Source organism: Macaca fascicularis, chromosome 10 (genome assembly GCF_037993035.2).
Source record: "Macaca fascicularis isolate 582-1 chromosome 10, T2T-MFA8v1.1".
NCBI classification, from domain to species: Eukaryota; Metazoa; Chordata; class Mammalia; order Primates; family Cercopithecidae; genus Macaca; species Macaca fascicularis.
The window spans coordinates 115795386-115811317 of NC_088384.1; the positions used below are offsets into that span (position 1 = coordinate 115795386).

At 53.4% G+C, this 15932-nt stretch overlaps 1 protein-coding gene across 10 annotated transcripts in view; it reads left to right on the forward strand.

Annotated features, from left to right (window-relative positions):
- Nucleotides 1-15932, forward strand: part of PHACTR3 (phosphatase and actin regulator 3) — a 271324-nt gene that overhangs the window by 161473 nt on the left and 93919 nt on the right. For all 10 annotated transcript variants that reach the window (XM_005569489.3, XM_074005622.1, XM_065523361.1 and 7 more), the window contains exons 2-3: nucleotides 5589-5750; nucleotides 10230-10307. In XM_005569489.3, the coding sequence (XP_005569546.1) occupies nucleotides 5589-5750; nucleotides 10230-10307 (240 nt within the window). The remainder of the gene's footprint in view (nucleotides 1-5588; nucleotides 5751-10229; nucleotides 10308-15932) is intronic.

The following is a 15932-nucleotide window of genomic DNA, read 5'->3' on the forward strand; positions in this document are numbered from 1 at the left end:
CTCCCACAGGCGAGTACAGCCCCACAAAGGCAGGCATTGTCTCTTTTGTTCACCTCTGCACACCCTGTGCCTATTAGGATACATGGCACATGGTTGGTGTCAGTATGTATTTGTTGAAAGTTCGAGTGAGTGAGTGAGTGAATGAGTGAGTGAATGAGTGAATGAGTGAGTGAATGAGTGAATGAGTGAGTGAGTGAATGAGTGAGTGAATGAGTGAGTGAGTGAATGAGTGAATGAATGAGTGAATGAGTGAGTGAGTGAGTGAATGAGTGAGTGAGTGAGTAAATGAGTGAGTGAATGAGTGAGTGAGTGAATGAGTGAGTTAATGAATGAATGAGTGAGTGAATGAGTGGGTGAGTAAGTGAATGAGTGAGTGAGTGAATGAGTGGGTGAGTAAGTGAATGAGTGAGTGAGTGAGTGAGTGAGTGAATTCTTAAAGGGAGGGAGGAGTGCAGTCTTCTCTGTGGCCAAAGTGCTCCCTTCCCAGCCCTCAGCTCTGCTGTGAGGACCATTGTGTGTCAGAGACGGGGTGGGAACCCCAGAACCTACTCCAGCCACTAGGGCAGAAGTGGGGGGAGGCAGCTGATTAAAATAGTGAAGATGGTGACAGTGGTCCTGGCAGAGATGGTGGTAGGGAGGAGAAGCCACTGCCCCTCCTGCCCACCTTCCACCAGTGGAAGCAGTCACAGAGCCACAGCAAGAAGTAGCAACCATACCTCCAAGCAAGGCCCTGGCAAGGGGAATGCAGGGAGTGGGGAGTGGGGTCAGTGCTTCAACCTCCTGTTAGTAAGTGGCAGAGCCAGGAGGGGAGCCTGGGGTGCCTGGTCCCAGCCGCTGTGTTCTTCACAGCTACATCACATTGGCTTCCATGGCATGTGGCAAGCACTAACACACAATAAGGATGATAATAAGGGGGAGGGGCAGCAGAGCACAGACAGCTGCACAAGTTTAGTGATTAACTTGGATTTTGTCCTAAATGAGACAGGGGAGTGAGCAGGAAGTGATAGGGTTAGAGCTCTATTTCTAAGACATCGGATCACAGGAAGACCAGTTGCTGGGGCAGGGATGCTGGTGCCGGAGCAGGGTTGTAATGAAGCAGGTGGCAAACAGAGTTGGGTTCAGGGTCTGATCTGTAGTTTATTTTATGTGCTGCTCCTTTTTGCCTTGGCTGCTAGGAAGCTCAGGGCACGCAAATACCCTTCTCTGGAGCCCATGTGGTGTCTGTCGTGGGGATCCCCTAACTGCTTGATGCTGTGGCCCTGAGCAGACCCTACTTTTTCCAGATCCCTCCAGACACTCCCTTTATCCTACAGCTGTGCGTGTGTTTCTGGTGACTGCTGCTGATTCTTTGTGAAGGAGGTGAGATATAAATAAAGCAATGATTATGCTCCATCCTCGTCTCCTCTGCTCATCCCTGGGGATCTTCGTCTTCATCTTCAGCTGAGCTTGGAGGCTTGGGGAGACCCAGCCCATCCTTCCCCTTATGCCAAGAACACTCAGGACAGCCGGCTCCCCCAGGGCCATGTGGAGTCACAGTCTTGCTCCCATCTGGCGTCTGTAGGTGGAGGAAGGAAAGGAGAGGATGAGAACATGGAATGCACTGTCTCTGAGGAGAGAAGGACCCCAGTACATCCCTCTGCCTCCCGTGGCCTTGGAGAGGGTGACCAGGAGGATCTGTGGTTGATCGGTGTTCTGCAGCTGCCCTGATTCCACACATTTCCTGGGCTCCCACTGGGTACCAGGCACTAGGTGCTGGGGTCACCCCAAAAACATGGTGGAGGATGCCATTGCTGTAGCTTCCTTAATGGTTTGCAGAGCCCAGAATGTCAAACAAGACATTCCTGGGCTTGTCTTTCCCCATGGGGCTGCTTTGTGGAGCATCTGTGGACACAGCACCTAGCACAGTTAACACTGTGTTAGTCCATTTTCATACTGCTACAAAGAAGTGCCCCCAATTAAACAAAAAAGAACTGCCCAAGACTGGATGATTTATAAAGGAAAGAAGTTTAATTGACTCACAGTTCAGCATGGTTGCGGAAGCCTCAGGAAACTTACAATCATGGCAGAAGGTGAAGGGGAGGCAAGGCACCTTCTTCACAAGGCAGCAGGAAGGAGAAGTGCAGGGCGAAGGGGGAAGAGCCCCTTATAAAACCATCAAATCTCACGAGAACTCACTCAACATCACGAGGACAGCATGGGGGAAACCACCTCCCTGATCCAATCACCTCCACATGGTCTTTCTCTTGACACATGGGGATTATGGGGATTATAATTCAAGATGAGATTTGGGTGGGGACACAAAGCCTAACCATCTCAGCACTCTATTAGTAATGCCTGGAGACAATGGCCTCGTGCCCCAACCCACCTGGGGCAAGCCTAGTTTATCCTCTTGTTTTGGTGTCCCATCCTTCCATGTTCTGCTTTGGGTCCCCTCGATGCAGCTTTGGAAGGTGAGAGGGGTCTCTGGAGTCAGGGTGCTCAAGGTCCTGCCCTGCCACAGCATTTCCCAGCTCTGAGACCAACAACAAAATGGCTCAGGGCTTTGATCCTCAGTTTATTCATCTGTAAAATGGATATAAAACTGAATGATCTCTAGCTCATAGATTTATTGTGAAGGTAAAATAGGACAATGCCTTAGGATAGTTCCTGGCCCTGCACAGACAGTGACCAACGTTTACCCCATCATAATTATTCTATTGCTTATATAATAGAAATTATTATAATAGGAATTTTTACCAAAAGTTACCCGTACTGGCATGGTATGTTAATCAGTGACTATAACGTCTAGACACACAGATAATATTATTTTACATGGATGATAACATAAACGATTAATAAACTGTGTATCGTGGATGTTTATCTTTGTTCCAGATTGTTTTCCATTTTAATTATTTTTAGAGACAGGGTCGGTCTCTCTGTAGCCCAGGCTGGAGTACAGTTGCAAATCATAGCTCACTGCAGTCTTGACCTCCTAGGCTCAAGTGATCCTCCTGTCTCAGACTCTTAAGTAGCATGCATCACCATGCCTGTGTAATTTTCAACCATTTTTTTTTTGTAGAGGTGGAGTCTCTCTATGTTGCCCAGGCTGGTCTCAAACTCTTGGGATCAAGTGATCCTCTAGCCTTGGCATCCCAAAGCATTACAATTACAGGTATGAGTCACTGCACTGGCCTTTCCAGAATTTATGACCACATTGAGTCCTCCTCTCAACCTTATCTATCAGGGATGATTATCATGGTATCTTTTTTTTTTTTTTAACAGATGTGGAAACCGAGGCTCCAAGGGGCTGGGTGGCTTACTCAAAGGCCCTGGGCTAGAGACAGGTGCAGCCCTTTGGAAGCCAGACCCTGTGGAAGCTCTAGAGGCTGCCAGGCAGGCCACCTGTCACTGGGGGCACAGAGGTCACTGCCATGTGGGGCCTCGGGCTCTCAGGTGCTGCCTCATATGACTCTTGTCCAGGCTGAGCACTGCAGAGCCTGGATTCAGAGCAGACCATCCTGGGCCTCCTTGGGACAGCTGGTGGCGTGCATGGGGTGCCTTAGGTGGGAAAGGTGGGAGTGTAACCCTTCCCTGGGTCTGAGGGGTCTGGCCCATTATAACCCCCAGCCCCTTGGACACTGGTGATGTCCCTTCCCCTCTCAACACTGGTGGCCTCCCTCCCTGTCCTCTCTGACAAAGGTGACCTCCTTTCTCAGGTGAGCCCTTGTGTTAGCCACGCCCTCCAGCCCTTCTCCCAGCATGTCCCTGCTTCCTGGGGCTCTGAGGTCTGCATCAGCTCAGGGCTCCCAGCCCCTTCTACAGGCAACAAGGCAAATTCACCTGCTGGCTATGGAACTGACCGCACGCTGACCATGGGAGGCTGAGCTGACTGTGGGGGAGTGTGTATGCTCGCAGGGTGAGAGCTCCTGGCAGAGGTCTGGGCTCCTGTGGCAGCAGCTGTGCTGGGGAGCACCCCGCAGGTCTGCGATCTTCCTCCCCTGGTGACACTGGGAGGTTAAATCAGAGTCTGGATGGGACTCAGGTCCTTGTTGCTGCCAGAAGAAATGTCCCTTCCCTGTCCCAGGAGGCATCTGGGGCAATGTGCTCATTTATTCTCAGTCCTGCCTGGGTGACGGCCTAAACTCTGGTCTACACTGTGACCGTGGGATGGAGGTGACGCTGGCTTACTTCGTGAGCTCCTCTAACTTTACCATTTTGTTAGTTGCATTTTGTTTCATTCGAACTAATCTTTCTTACTAAGGGACACATGCCATGTGCTACAAAAACAGCCTGTGAAGCACATCTCCCTCTCTCCCCTGCCTGCCAACAGCCGGAGTGCAATGGCGTGATCTTGGCTCACTGCAACCTCTGCCTCCCAGGTTCAGACGATTCTCCTGTCTCAGCCTCCAGAGTAGCTGGGATATCAGGCACCCGCCACCATACTCGGCTAATTTTTGTGTTTTTAGTAGAGACAGGGTTTCACCATGTTGGTCAGGCTGGTCTCGAACTCCTGACTTTGTGATCTGCCCGCCTCGGCCTCCCAAAATGCTGGGATTACAGGCCTGAGCCACTGTGCCCAGCCCCGGGGTTCCCTGTTTCTTTGGGGGGGCCCACAGACATTTTCTCTCCACACGCCAGTGTGCGCCTGTATACCCCCTCTGTTCACACGCTGGTGGCGTGTGTGTGTGAATTCGTGAGCTGGGGTTTTCTTTGGCCTGCATATCTCAGATCAGTTTCCTGTCCGTGCAGGGAGATCCACTTTTTCTTTCCGCATCTGCACACAGGCCGTTGACAGGACAAACGATGACTTACCCGGTCCCCTGTGGACAGGCATGTAGGTCGCTACCAGTCTCTTCTACAACAAACAGCACGGCCATGAGCTTCCTGGGACATTCGTCTTCGTGCGTCCCAGAGTCTACAAACATGGCCGTTTCATGGACATGGGTCCTAGGAGCACTGCTTCCTCTGCCCGCTCACAGATGTGCTCACTCTGCAGCCGTTCGCTCAGAATCTCACCGGCCTGGCTCTGCGCTGGGGTCCGAGGCTGCCCCAGGCCTGGCCTCTGCCCCAGGAGCGATGGCAGCCTGGTGGAGGGCTGGCAGCCAGAGGTCTTTGCAGCTGTTTGGTGCCTACATAGGTAGCTTCATGGGCATAAGACAAGGGAGTGACCCTGTCTGGGACAAGAGGAAGGTAAAGACTCTGGACAAAGTCCTATTCAACGGAGGAGCTGAAATTTATGAGGCAGAGAAGTGGCTGGAGGGAGAGCAGCGTGGATGGAGGGCAGAACATGAGCGAGGGTCCGGGGCAGGCAGCGTTTCGTCCTGGAATTAGGAATGTCTTCACACGTGGTGCTTCGCGTGGCAGGGGGTGAGGGTTTCCGGTGGCCATGAGTGGGGCGCAGGAGGGAGGGTCTCACAGAGGGAAATTCAGCGTACGCTGCTGAGCGGCTGTGGCCACTGTGGGCACACTGCTTGACAACCCTCCTGGGGTCCAGGCTCTGGGGGATCATTGGTGACCCCTGAGGGTGAGAGAGGTCGTCGCCTTGGGCCTCCAGGAGTCACATAGGTTTGGTGGTCACTTGAGGTCCCCCCTTGGTTTTCGTCTTCCAGATGAGATGGACCAAGCGCCACCGGCGCGTCCTGAATATCTGGTCTCAGGGATTCGAACTCCCCCTGTGAGGAGGAACAGCAAACTGGCCACCCTGGGCAGGATCTTCAAACCCTGGAAATGGAGGAAAAAGAAAAACGAAAAACTGAAGCAGACGACGTCAGGTAAGGAAGGGCCTGGTGCAGGCGCGGGCAGGCTCTGGCTGGGACCAGCGTCCTTGTCATGGTGCCGTGACCCCTGCTGACCTGTGACTTCCCGGCCCCCACACAGGAGGGGCACATTGTGCTTCATGGCCTGCGACGGCCACAGGAGCCATGCAAGTTACCCCGCTGGCCCCTCCAGGGCCCACCTGGCCTCCCTGAAGCTCTGGGGTGGGGTCGGCACCAGGCACCCCATGTGGGACACTCTGCCCAGACCCTAAGGTGCCCACAAGTCCACTGGGACCTTGTTAAAAACGAAGCCTCTGATTCACTTAGGGCCGGGTTGGGCCAAGACACGGGCTTTGGAGCAAGGTCTCGCTCGCTGGCTTCACTTGGGTGGTGGGTCCCCGGCCCACGCGACTCCCACACCACCTCACCTCCCACACCTGCAGTCTCACTCGGCGGATGCTGGGGCCTGGGTCCTGCCCCCACAGATGCGGGTTTAGTTGGCCAAGGGTCCCCTGGGTGACTCATAGGGTCGAGGCCGGCTTTGACACCTCTGGGCCTCTCTTCTTCCTGAAAGACAGAGGCTGCTCCCCGGCTCCTAAGCTCTCTCAGCGTGCCTTCCCTACACCCTCCCACCAAAGCATCCAGAACGTTCCTCCACTCACCTCCTGCTGCACCCTCACACCCTGCCAGCCCTGGCTCTGTGGGAAGTGGCATTGCAATGGCTGGTCCCGTTGCCCCTGCCTCCTCGGAATCCACCCTGGGAACTGCAGCCATGAGGCTGAACCACGGACGTTGTGGACACAGGCAGTGATGACGGGACAAGCAGCCATAAGGCACATAACAGCAGAGCACGGCCCCCAGCATTTGGCACGGAGGAGCCAACTCAACCCTCAGAACCTCCTGCTAGGCCAGCACTCCCGCAGGACCCTGCCCCATCGTAGGGATGGAGAACAGGCCCAGAGAGGGAAGTCACTCACCAAGGGTCACACAGCCAGCACGTGGCGGGGCTGAGGCTTGGACCCTGGCAGCCAGGTGTGGTAGCTCCTCAGCCTGGGCTCTGTGGATGGCAGTGTTCTGAGAAGCAGAGCCCGGAGGAGGAGGCCGCATCTCCACCCCACGGCCCCGCCTCCAAGCCACACACCTGTGAGCGACACCTAAAAACAATTAGTGAGGGAGCTGCTGATGTAGAATCAGTCCTGGGCCTCAGGAACCAGCCCTGGCGAGTGCCCGTCTCAGGCTGTTGACTTGGGTGGTCCCTGGGGTCCCATTTCCTTTGCAGCTCTGAAGAGGCACAGGTTTCAGGCTTTGAGGATGGTGGAGATGAAGGCCAGGTGTTACAGTGCCCAGGCCCACGGCAGGAGAGGCAGTCAACACCAACAACAGGCCCTCCACTCATGCTTTTGTGCATGCTTTACAAAATTATTATTATTACTTTTTTACCAACCAAGAAGTTGATAGATGAATTCTTGTTGAAATGAAAACAGAACAAGCATCATCATTCAGCAGATCTTGAGCACCTCCTGTGTGCCCAGTACCAACGGGAGGGGCCCAGGCCCTGTCCACCCAGAGCTTTCTGCAGAGTAGGGAGTTGAGTGACAACGTGTGGAAGCCACCAAGTGAACCAGCACGCGAGTCGATTCCAGACTCTGACGAGGCTGCAAAGTGCCTTCCTCACCGGATGTTAAGCTCAGCCAGGTGGGCGGGGTCCATGTGTTCCCCTGCATCTGGCAGGGCCCCTTGCACACACACAGCACCAACGGGCTCTTTGCAATCCAGGCTTAATGGCAGGATCAATGAGCAGACCCTGGGGGTGGAAATGAGCAGGGAGGACACTGCTCTGGGCCCAGTGGTCTCAGAAGACCCAGGTGAGGAGGCTGCATTGAGCTGAGATGTCATTGGTTCATTGAGAAAGGCAGGGAAAAGCATTGCAGCAGTGGGAACAGCCCTTGCTAAGGCACTGAGTTGGGGAAGGCTGTCTGTGCAGCAGTGAAAGGCCAGGGGACTGGAGCAGAGCGACCTCCGTGACCTCAGGTGGGTCTGTGACATTCTCCAGGCCTGCTGCCCCCAGCGGTGGAACTGGAAGGCTTATCTTCTGAGGACTTTGGGTTCTTTGGCCTACTCCAAGCTGTGCTGTGTGAGTTCACCAGCAAGATGCTCTGGGGACCCTCCTAGGGCATTGGAGGTCTCGAGGTTATTACCTGCAGCATCTCCACCATCAGGACCGTCATTCGGGCATTTGGAAATTCGAGGAACAGTGCTGCATTTTGTTTACTTATTCCAAACCACTGTTTTCCCTTAAAGCGGGGGGTGTTATTTGTTTCAGCATATCAAATTCCTGATTTCACGGGCATCACGGGTTAGGATGAGCTGAAGTGAATACAAAGATTATTGAAAGAAATATGTAGCGAACAGTGGTTTTGGCAGGCAAGGCTGGGGGAACACGCTAAAGATGGCTCTCACGGGCTACAGGGTGGAGCAGCATCTCAGTCCATGCCTGCCCTGGCAGGTGGCTCAGATCTACTCAGCCATTTACATGCTGTACCATCTTTACAAGCTGCACCACCACTGATGTCCCCATCCCCAAGAGGGGGAGAGTAGATCCTCGCAGCTGCGTCTTTGGGTCACTGGGAAGTCCTCGAGTCAGTGCAGGCAAAGACCTGTGATGTCTGAGGCTGATCACCATGAGCACCGCCTGGTGTTGGCCTGGGGATGGGGTCCACTCAGAGCTCGAGGCCTCCACCTCTGTTCTTCTCATCTGCTTTGTGAACCTAGCTGCAGCCTCTTGCTGACACCTCCCAAGGTCAGCATTCACTATGTCAATTTTATCCACAATTCTGGCACCTGGAAATTGGCTTGGAAATTGGGACCACAGAAAGGAAATTCTGTTTTCTCTGCCCAGAAATGTCCCCACCCTGCTGTGTTTGGGTTTCCCTTTTCATCCTTTGGCTTTAGGATAAATATCCTCGGAGAAGCCACCCCGGAGGTCAAGGGTGGGATGGGTTTCCCCAGACAACTTCCCCCCAACCAGTCCCCCGCCCCAGGTTTGACTTATCCCTCCTCGCCCATTTCTAGACACTTGCCATCTGTCCTCCCACCTGTGCTGGCCTCAGGCAGAGGCTGTGCCTGTCTGGCTCACGGCAGAATCTCCTGTGCCTGACACGGTGCCTGGCACACAGTAGGTGCTCAGTAAATGTGTAAGGGGTTTCGATCGATTGAACACCTGGTCACCATGGCGTGTTCACCCAGTGGAGCCCACACCTGTGACCTTGAGGCTACAGGGGTTCCGCTCTCCGTGACTCCCCAGCACCCAGCTCAGCACTTGGCACGTAGCAGATGCTCAGGAAATACTTTTGAACAGGTGAAATAATTCCATTGCCAGTGCCTGTCTGTCATCTGCCTCCCCACCTAGACATTAAGCTCAGCCAGGTGGGCTGCCTCTGTCTGTTCCCCGGCATCTGGCAGGGCCCCTTCCACACACAGAACACTGATGGACTCTGTGATCCAGGCTTAATGGCAGGATCACTGGGCAGGCCCTGGGGTGGAAATGAGCAGGGCGGGCACTGCTTTGGGCCCAGTGGTCCGAGAAGACCCAGGTGAGGAGGCTGCATTGAGCTGAGATGTAATTGTTCATTGGGAAAGGCGGGGAAAAGCATCACAGCAGGGGAAACAGCCCTCGCAAAGGTGCGTCTTTCAAAGAAAGGGTTGAGGTGGTTATGTAGTCTTGTATTTGGAAATTGGGGCTCACCTGTAGGCAAACAGTTTTCCTGATGGAAGGAAGAAGATGATGACTGTCGAGCAGCCTGAGGCCTGCCTGTGAGCGGAGGGAGAATGGGAGAAGGCGGGGGGTGTCGCTCAAGTGTTTTGCTCCGGGAAAGGGAGGCAGGAAGGGCTCTTCTGAAGGTGGAATTGACAAAGATCTGGCAAATTAGGCTTGGTGGAAGGGGACTGGGGGCTGGCCTCCTCCCTTTCTGTCCATCTGGTAGACTGGAAGCTTTTAACCTGTGTTTATTGGAAGAAGCGCTGGTGGGAGAGCCGCACAGAAGAATCTCATCTGTAAGTGGATGTTAACAGGGACCAGGAGGCACTTAGCAAAGGCTAACAGGAACCACAGAAAGGAGCCTGAGGTGTTGGGGGCAGAGGGAGGGCGCCTTCCTTGGTTGGTAAATTAAGCAGCATTTGGTGAAGGGCAGGAATGGCTGGTGGGAGCTAACTTAGAGAGGGGCATTATATGTGGAGGGGCTTTCCAGATACATCACAGAAACGACTGCTGTAGAATATCCACGGCGTGCACTGCGCTTTAGCTGTGGTTTATGTACATTGCTTAGCAGAGTGCTGCGTAAGAAAGTTGGGCCTTGCCAGTGGACCAGGCCCCTAAGCCCGAGGCGCCTGCCAGCTCACTGTTTTTGGTCTGTAAACTTGAGCCTGGCATTGGCTGTGGCTTGGGCCCATTGACACCTTTGCCCAAGACTCATTGTGTGTTTGTGTGTTGGGCAGCACTGGAGAAGAAGATGGCCGGCAGGCAAGGCCGAGAGGAGCTCATCAAGAAGGGGCTGCTGGAGATGATGGAGCAGGGTAAGTGGGACCCACCCCTGGCTTGGAAGGGCACGGTGCTGGGAATGCGGAATGAAAAGTCTCACATGAATCCGGGAAGCCCATCAGAAACGGAGTAGAATCAGAAGAGGGCCGTGTCCAGATGAAGCCTGCAAGGTTGGAGAAATGCCTCATGTCAGGAGCCATTCCATTGGTCCAGCCCCTGGTGGGGGGATGGGAGACCCCATTACTGAGCTGAAGAGCTCCCCCTCATGACACGACTCCCTGGGTAATGTCTAACAGAGCTGGCTGTGCATGAAAAAGTTGGTGGTTTATCTTGATTCCTTTAAAGTGGCAGCAATGGTTTTTTCAGCGTTAACTTTTTTTTTCATATTCACATTTCAATTCTCCATTTGCGCAAATTATTTTTAATTCCACTATTACCTACTCCTACTACCACCATGTAGGAAGCATTCAGGACATGTTGGGGCTGGGTGGGGTATTCTGCATGCCCTGTCTCATTGGTCTTCCCAGCATCCCTGAGGATGGGGGCAGTGGTTATCCCATTTGCAGATGAGGAGTGTGAGGGTCTGGGTGGTGACTGCCCCAAGTCATTGCAGCCTGAGAACAGAGACGCAGAACAAATCCTCATCTCTTGGTCTCTGGTCTAGAGAGTTTAATCTCAGTGGTGTCTACGTAATCGTCTTTGTTTCCATCTTTCAGAAAGGCCAGTTATTATCGCTCATGCAATTAACTGAACAGAGTTCTTTAATTCCCAAGTCTTTCTCTTTGTGATGGATTCCTGGACGTGTGAGGCCCAGGACTTAGATGCTGACACTAGCCCTTGGTGCTTTCCGGTTCCCTGAGAGGCTAAATCTTGGTTAGGAGGTTTCATAAAACCTCAATGCCTCTGGAAGACTGTCTGGAGCTGGACCAAGCTCTGGCCTCCTGATTTAAGGAATCTGGCCATGCACAGCCAATTTCCTGAGGCTTGCATGAATATATTGAATTCCTCTCTCCCTGCTTCAGCCTTAAAATATTACTAGTGTCTTTGTAATTTGGCCCAAATATCAGGAATTAGGAAGGAAGCTCATGAAATAAATGAATCCAGATTTTATGCAGCAGGGCCTGTCAGCGCACAAACCCGATTGTGGGCCCAAGCCTTTGTCATCATTTCCTTTCTTTAGACTCAAAGAGTGAAGTATTTTGATGATGCTATTTTTAGGGGAAATCTACATGGGAAATTGCTTAATAGTGATAATAAAACCTTACATGTGCGAGGAAAGCTTGGTGTCAAGTCCCGTGGCACTCAGATGTTTAATGCTGTGTTGTGATACTCAGATTTGGTGGAATGCGGTTGCTGAGCTAGAAATCTGGAGGATTTTAATTTGGATGGGACAAAAAAGTGCCAAACTTCAGCATTTTGAATATGTTGCCAACAGGCATGACTTTGGATCTTAGGGAAGGAGAAAGGAAGATGAAAACAATGCTAGGGCCTTTTTTCATCTATTCTAAAAACGTATTACTTTTGTTGAGGAAAGAGTAAGTATATAGACTTGATTCCTCTCAAAAATGAAGCTATAGTTTGAATAATTAAAGGGGAAAACTCCTAGGAGCATTGGCTTTTTTCCACTCTGAATTTTTGCAAGATGATTTCGTCTGAGGAAGTCGGAACAGAGGCTGGAGACGCGTGCTTGGCTGCGGCCAGGATGCCAGCATGGCTTTCACCCTGCTGCCGTGGGAGCCTGGTCTCTGGCTTCCGTGCCTCTGACGGCGACATCACACACCCGCGGTCTTACAGAATCACTTTAGATCAGGGTCGGCAAACCTTTTCTGGAGAGGGTCAGATAGTGCATATTTTAGGGGGCCGTGCAGTCTCTGTTGCAACTACTTGTCTCTGCTTTTGTAGCCCAAAGGCAGCCGGAGACAAATCATGCATGAGAGGGCGTGGCTGCGTCCCAAGAAAACTTTACTTATGGCCACTGGCCTTTGAAGTTTATATAATTTTGTCAACCATTTAAAGATGTCAAATCCAGGTGCGGGGGCTGGAGTGGCCTCCATGTTGTGGTTTGCTCATCTCTACCTTCCATACTGTCTGTCTTGCTAAATGATTATGGACCAGGAACTAGAGTGACCTGAAACACAATCTCTTTCCTTGGGAGGGCAAATGCGCTCCTAAATTGATGCCATGACATTTTATTGAGGGCCCACTATGTGTCAGGGTCTGTGCTAGCTGCTGAGGACACAGGTGAGCAAAATACTGTTCTGAACGCACATCCAGTGGGACCATTAGATAATCCCACATAGAGTCAGCTACTCACGACGGCGATGAGTGTGATGAAGGACATGGCACCCTAAGAACATGAGACAGGACCTGACCTGGTCCTCCGGGGCCAGGAGATGTCTGAGTGGGGTCCAAAGGTGGGCAGGAGGACCTAGCCTGATTCTCAGAGTTTGTTGCATATTAGGATCACCTGGAGAGCTTTAAAAGCCCTCCACCGCTCAGGCAGCAGTTAAATTAGATGCTCTGGGCGTGGGACCCAGGCAGCAGCGCTTCCTCATCCTCCACAGCTGATTCCAACTTTGATGCAGGAAGGTTGAAAAGCCAAGAGACAGAGAAGCAGAGAGTGACTTCCAGCCCCCAGGAGCAGCAAGAGCAAGTCCCCGCGGTGGAAGGGACCTTGAGATGGTGGGTTGGGCTGGAGGAAAGGAGAAAGCGAGAGAGGGGCTTGGGTCAAGACGCCTCCCATCTTCCCTGCCCACACACCGGCTGGGGTGGCAGAGGCATAACCACGCTGCTGCGGGAGCTGGGGCAGCCACAGCGCGAGTGGGTGGGGTCTGCCAGGAGCCCGAGTGTCTCTGCAGGGAAATATCAGGGATGGGGCAGCAGGGGTTGCTCTGGGAGGGGACTTGGACTTGCTGTTCACAGTCGACTCTTCTGTGCTGCTTGAATCCTTTACTGCGTGCCACCTGTAATCAACCTGTAATCAACGTGCAGTAATAACAGGATCCACGCAGATGCTTGGCCACAGGCTCCGGGCTAAATCCTTCCCTGCACCGCGGTTTCCGTCCTGCACTGGCTTCAAAAATGCCTTTTCTCACTGGGTCGACCTGAGGTCAGACCCTCTTGCAGGATGACCGGAATTGTTGGCGGTGGCTGTGCACCTGCCCTCTCCGGCTCAGGGGAGGACCCGGCGTGAGGGCTGCCGCTCCGGGGTAGGCACGAAGTGCAGCCGCCTCTGCTGTGGGTGTGAGGACTCTCCGGGGAGAGGAGCAGAAGCGCTTTCCTGGCTTTGGGGTTAAGGAACCAGCTTCAGCCACCGCCTTCCACCGCCGGCAGGGACGCATCTGCAGCCGGGGGCGCCCTCCTGTGGCCGGCCAGGCTCATGAGCCTCCCTGCAAGGTGGCCGGGACTTCATGCGGGACAGGCCCTGTGAGGCTGCGGGAGTGGATTGTCAGGGACTCCGGAGCCTCATTTGAAGCCCCTCAAAACTCACATTTGAACTTCCTTGGCCAGTACAAACCCCAGGATTGCCCTCTGCCCTGCACACACGCGTGTGCATGCACGTCGGACACCCTGGAGCTTGCCCTGAAGCAGGTGGGCAGCCTGGTGGAGGGAGCTGGCCTCCGGGAACGGCCGGCAGAAAAGAGCCCGCCAGCTACCGGGGGTTGAGGCAGCGTCCAGGGCATGAGTTTGCTCCCCCTGGGGTGTTATTTTATGATCGATGGTCCGTTTTATGAACCACTCCGACCCCATCCCCTCCTGTTCTGTGACTCCAGTCATCAGCTTGGACCTAGGAAGGACCCTGCTGGTGGCATTATTACGTTACTAGATGTGTGCAGTGGGGCCAGTTGTGTCCCGGGGAGGGGAGAGGGGACCCCTCTGCTGTCTTCAGTGCTCCTTCCGCCGTCCTCTGAGATATCCGTGACCAAGCGAGGCCAGACCAAATCTAGCACAAGGGGTCCCCTTCCCCAGCCCCCTCGCCCAGCCCACGTTTCTCTGTGCCAGACACTGTTTATGTTCTGAGTGACTTTCCTCCATCTCCCTGTATGCGTTGACTTGGCATTTTCTTAAATAATTTAAGGAATTTCCTACCCTGTCATTGGGTATAAAAGAAGAGAGTTTGTTACTCTGCTGTGTTCAGTGACCTGAGATTGACTAGGCATTCTTTCCTCAGGGAATTGGACAGTGACAAATCAAGTCTGTCTGGTTTCCATGTGGTAGGAACGCTGGGGGACACATGTCTGCATGTGTGCACACATATGCACGTGTACACATGTGCACCCACGTGTGCTTGCACCGTGCACATACATGTGCCATGACTGTACACGTGTGTGCCTGCATGCACATCTGAGTGCGTGTGCATGTCTGCAGCACGTTCCCTCTCACTGTGGCTGCTCAGGCGCACTGCTCTGCGCTCCCTTCTGCAGCCCTCGAAGGAGAGTGGCCGGGGGAGGCTGACCTTCCAGTGAGAGGAGCAGGGTCTGGGCTCCCACCACTCCCCCCACCCCTCCCCAACACGCGTTTCTTAGCAACAGCCCTGCCACCAGGGCTATTTTGGGAACTGAAACTTTTCATTGAACATGATTATGAGCTGGAGCTCTGACCGCAGCCCAGAGAAGTCCTGCAAGGGCTGCTCAGCTGCAAAAGCAGGGGAAGGTTCAGACTGTGGAGGGGTGTGGTGCTTTTTTGAGTCTGGAGACCTCTGGGCCTTCCAGGTTCAATGTTCTGACCTTTTTATGGTGGTGGTTGTGATGATTTTGATGCTGCTGCTGCTGATGATGATGGAGGCATCCTTATTAACAGCAGTGACAGGCGTGGCAGCAAAAGACCTGTGTATTCTAAGGTTTGGTGTCCATAACTGCCAGTGGTAGGTGGCAGCCTTGCCTGTCACACAGGGTAGGTGTGAAGCTCAAGCTGGCAGAGCCCTGTGCTCCCTCACGCCAGCTCTCACATTCCCTGTGTGTGGCCAGGGGCCGGGTCAGCTGTGCTGTCACAGTTGCATGTCAAGTACGAGGAAACCAGCCACGAGAAGGGGCTGATTTCACTTTTGAGCTTTGTGACCTCTGATTTTGTCTACTTGGTGAGCTCTCTTGGCTTGTATCTGGGTTGGCGGGTTGTTATAGCTAAGGGTCGAATCTGGCTCAGGACCTGTTTTTATGTGGCCTTTGAGCTAAGAATGCTTTTTAAATAGGAAAGACTTTCATAAAAATTAAACAAAAAATCAAGGAAGAGTTGCAGCACGGGGCATACGGCATGTGGCCCACAGAGCCTGGCACGTTCGCCATCTGCGCCTTACGGGAAGAGCCTGCCAGCGTCGCCTGGACCTCTGGGCAACTGACGCGTCTGCATGGATGAGATCGTCCAGCCCCAAATCTCCAGACTTCCGGCGTGGCTGACCTTTTCATTCTCCCCGGAGGAGACATGCACAGCAGAGGGAGTCCGATCGGCAGTGATGACAGCTCAAATCTCTTCCAGGGCCCCAGGCAGGAAATGGGTCTGGCGTGAGTCCTGGTTGTGGTGAGGACTCTGTGGAGGGAGAAATGGTTCTGTCCTAAGCTTGCTGTTAGCAGATGGGCCCAAAGGTGCGGACCAAGGGCCAGATCACTCTTGTCACCCTCCTCTTCTCGTTGTCAGAAACCATCATCAACAACATGACAGCATAT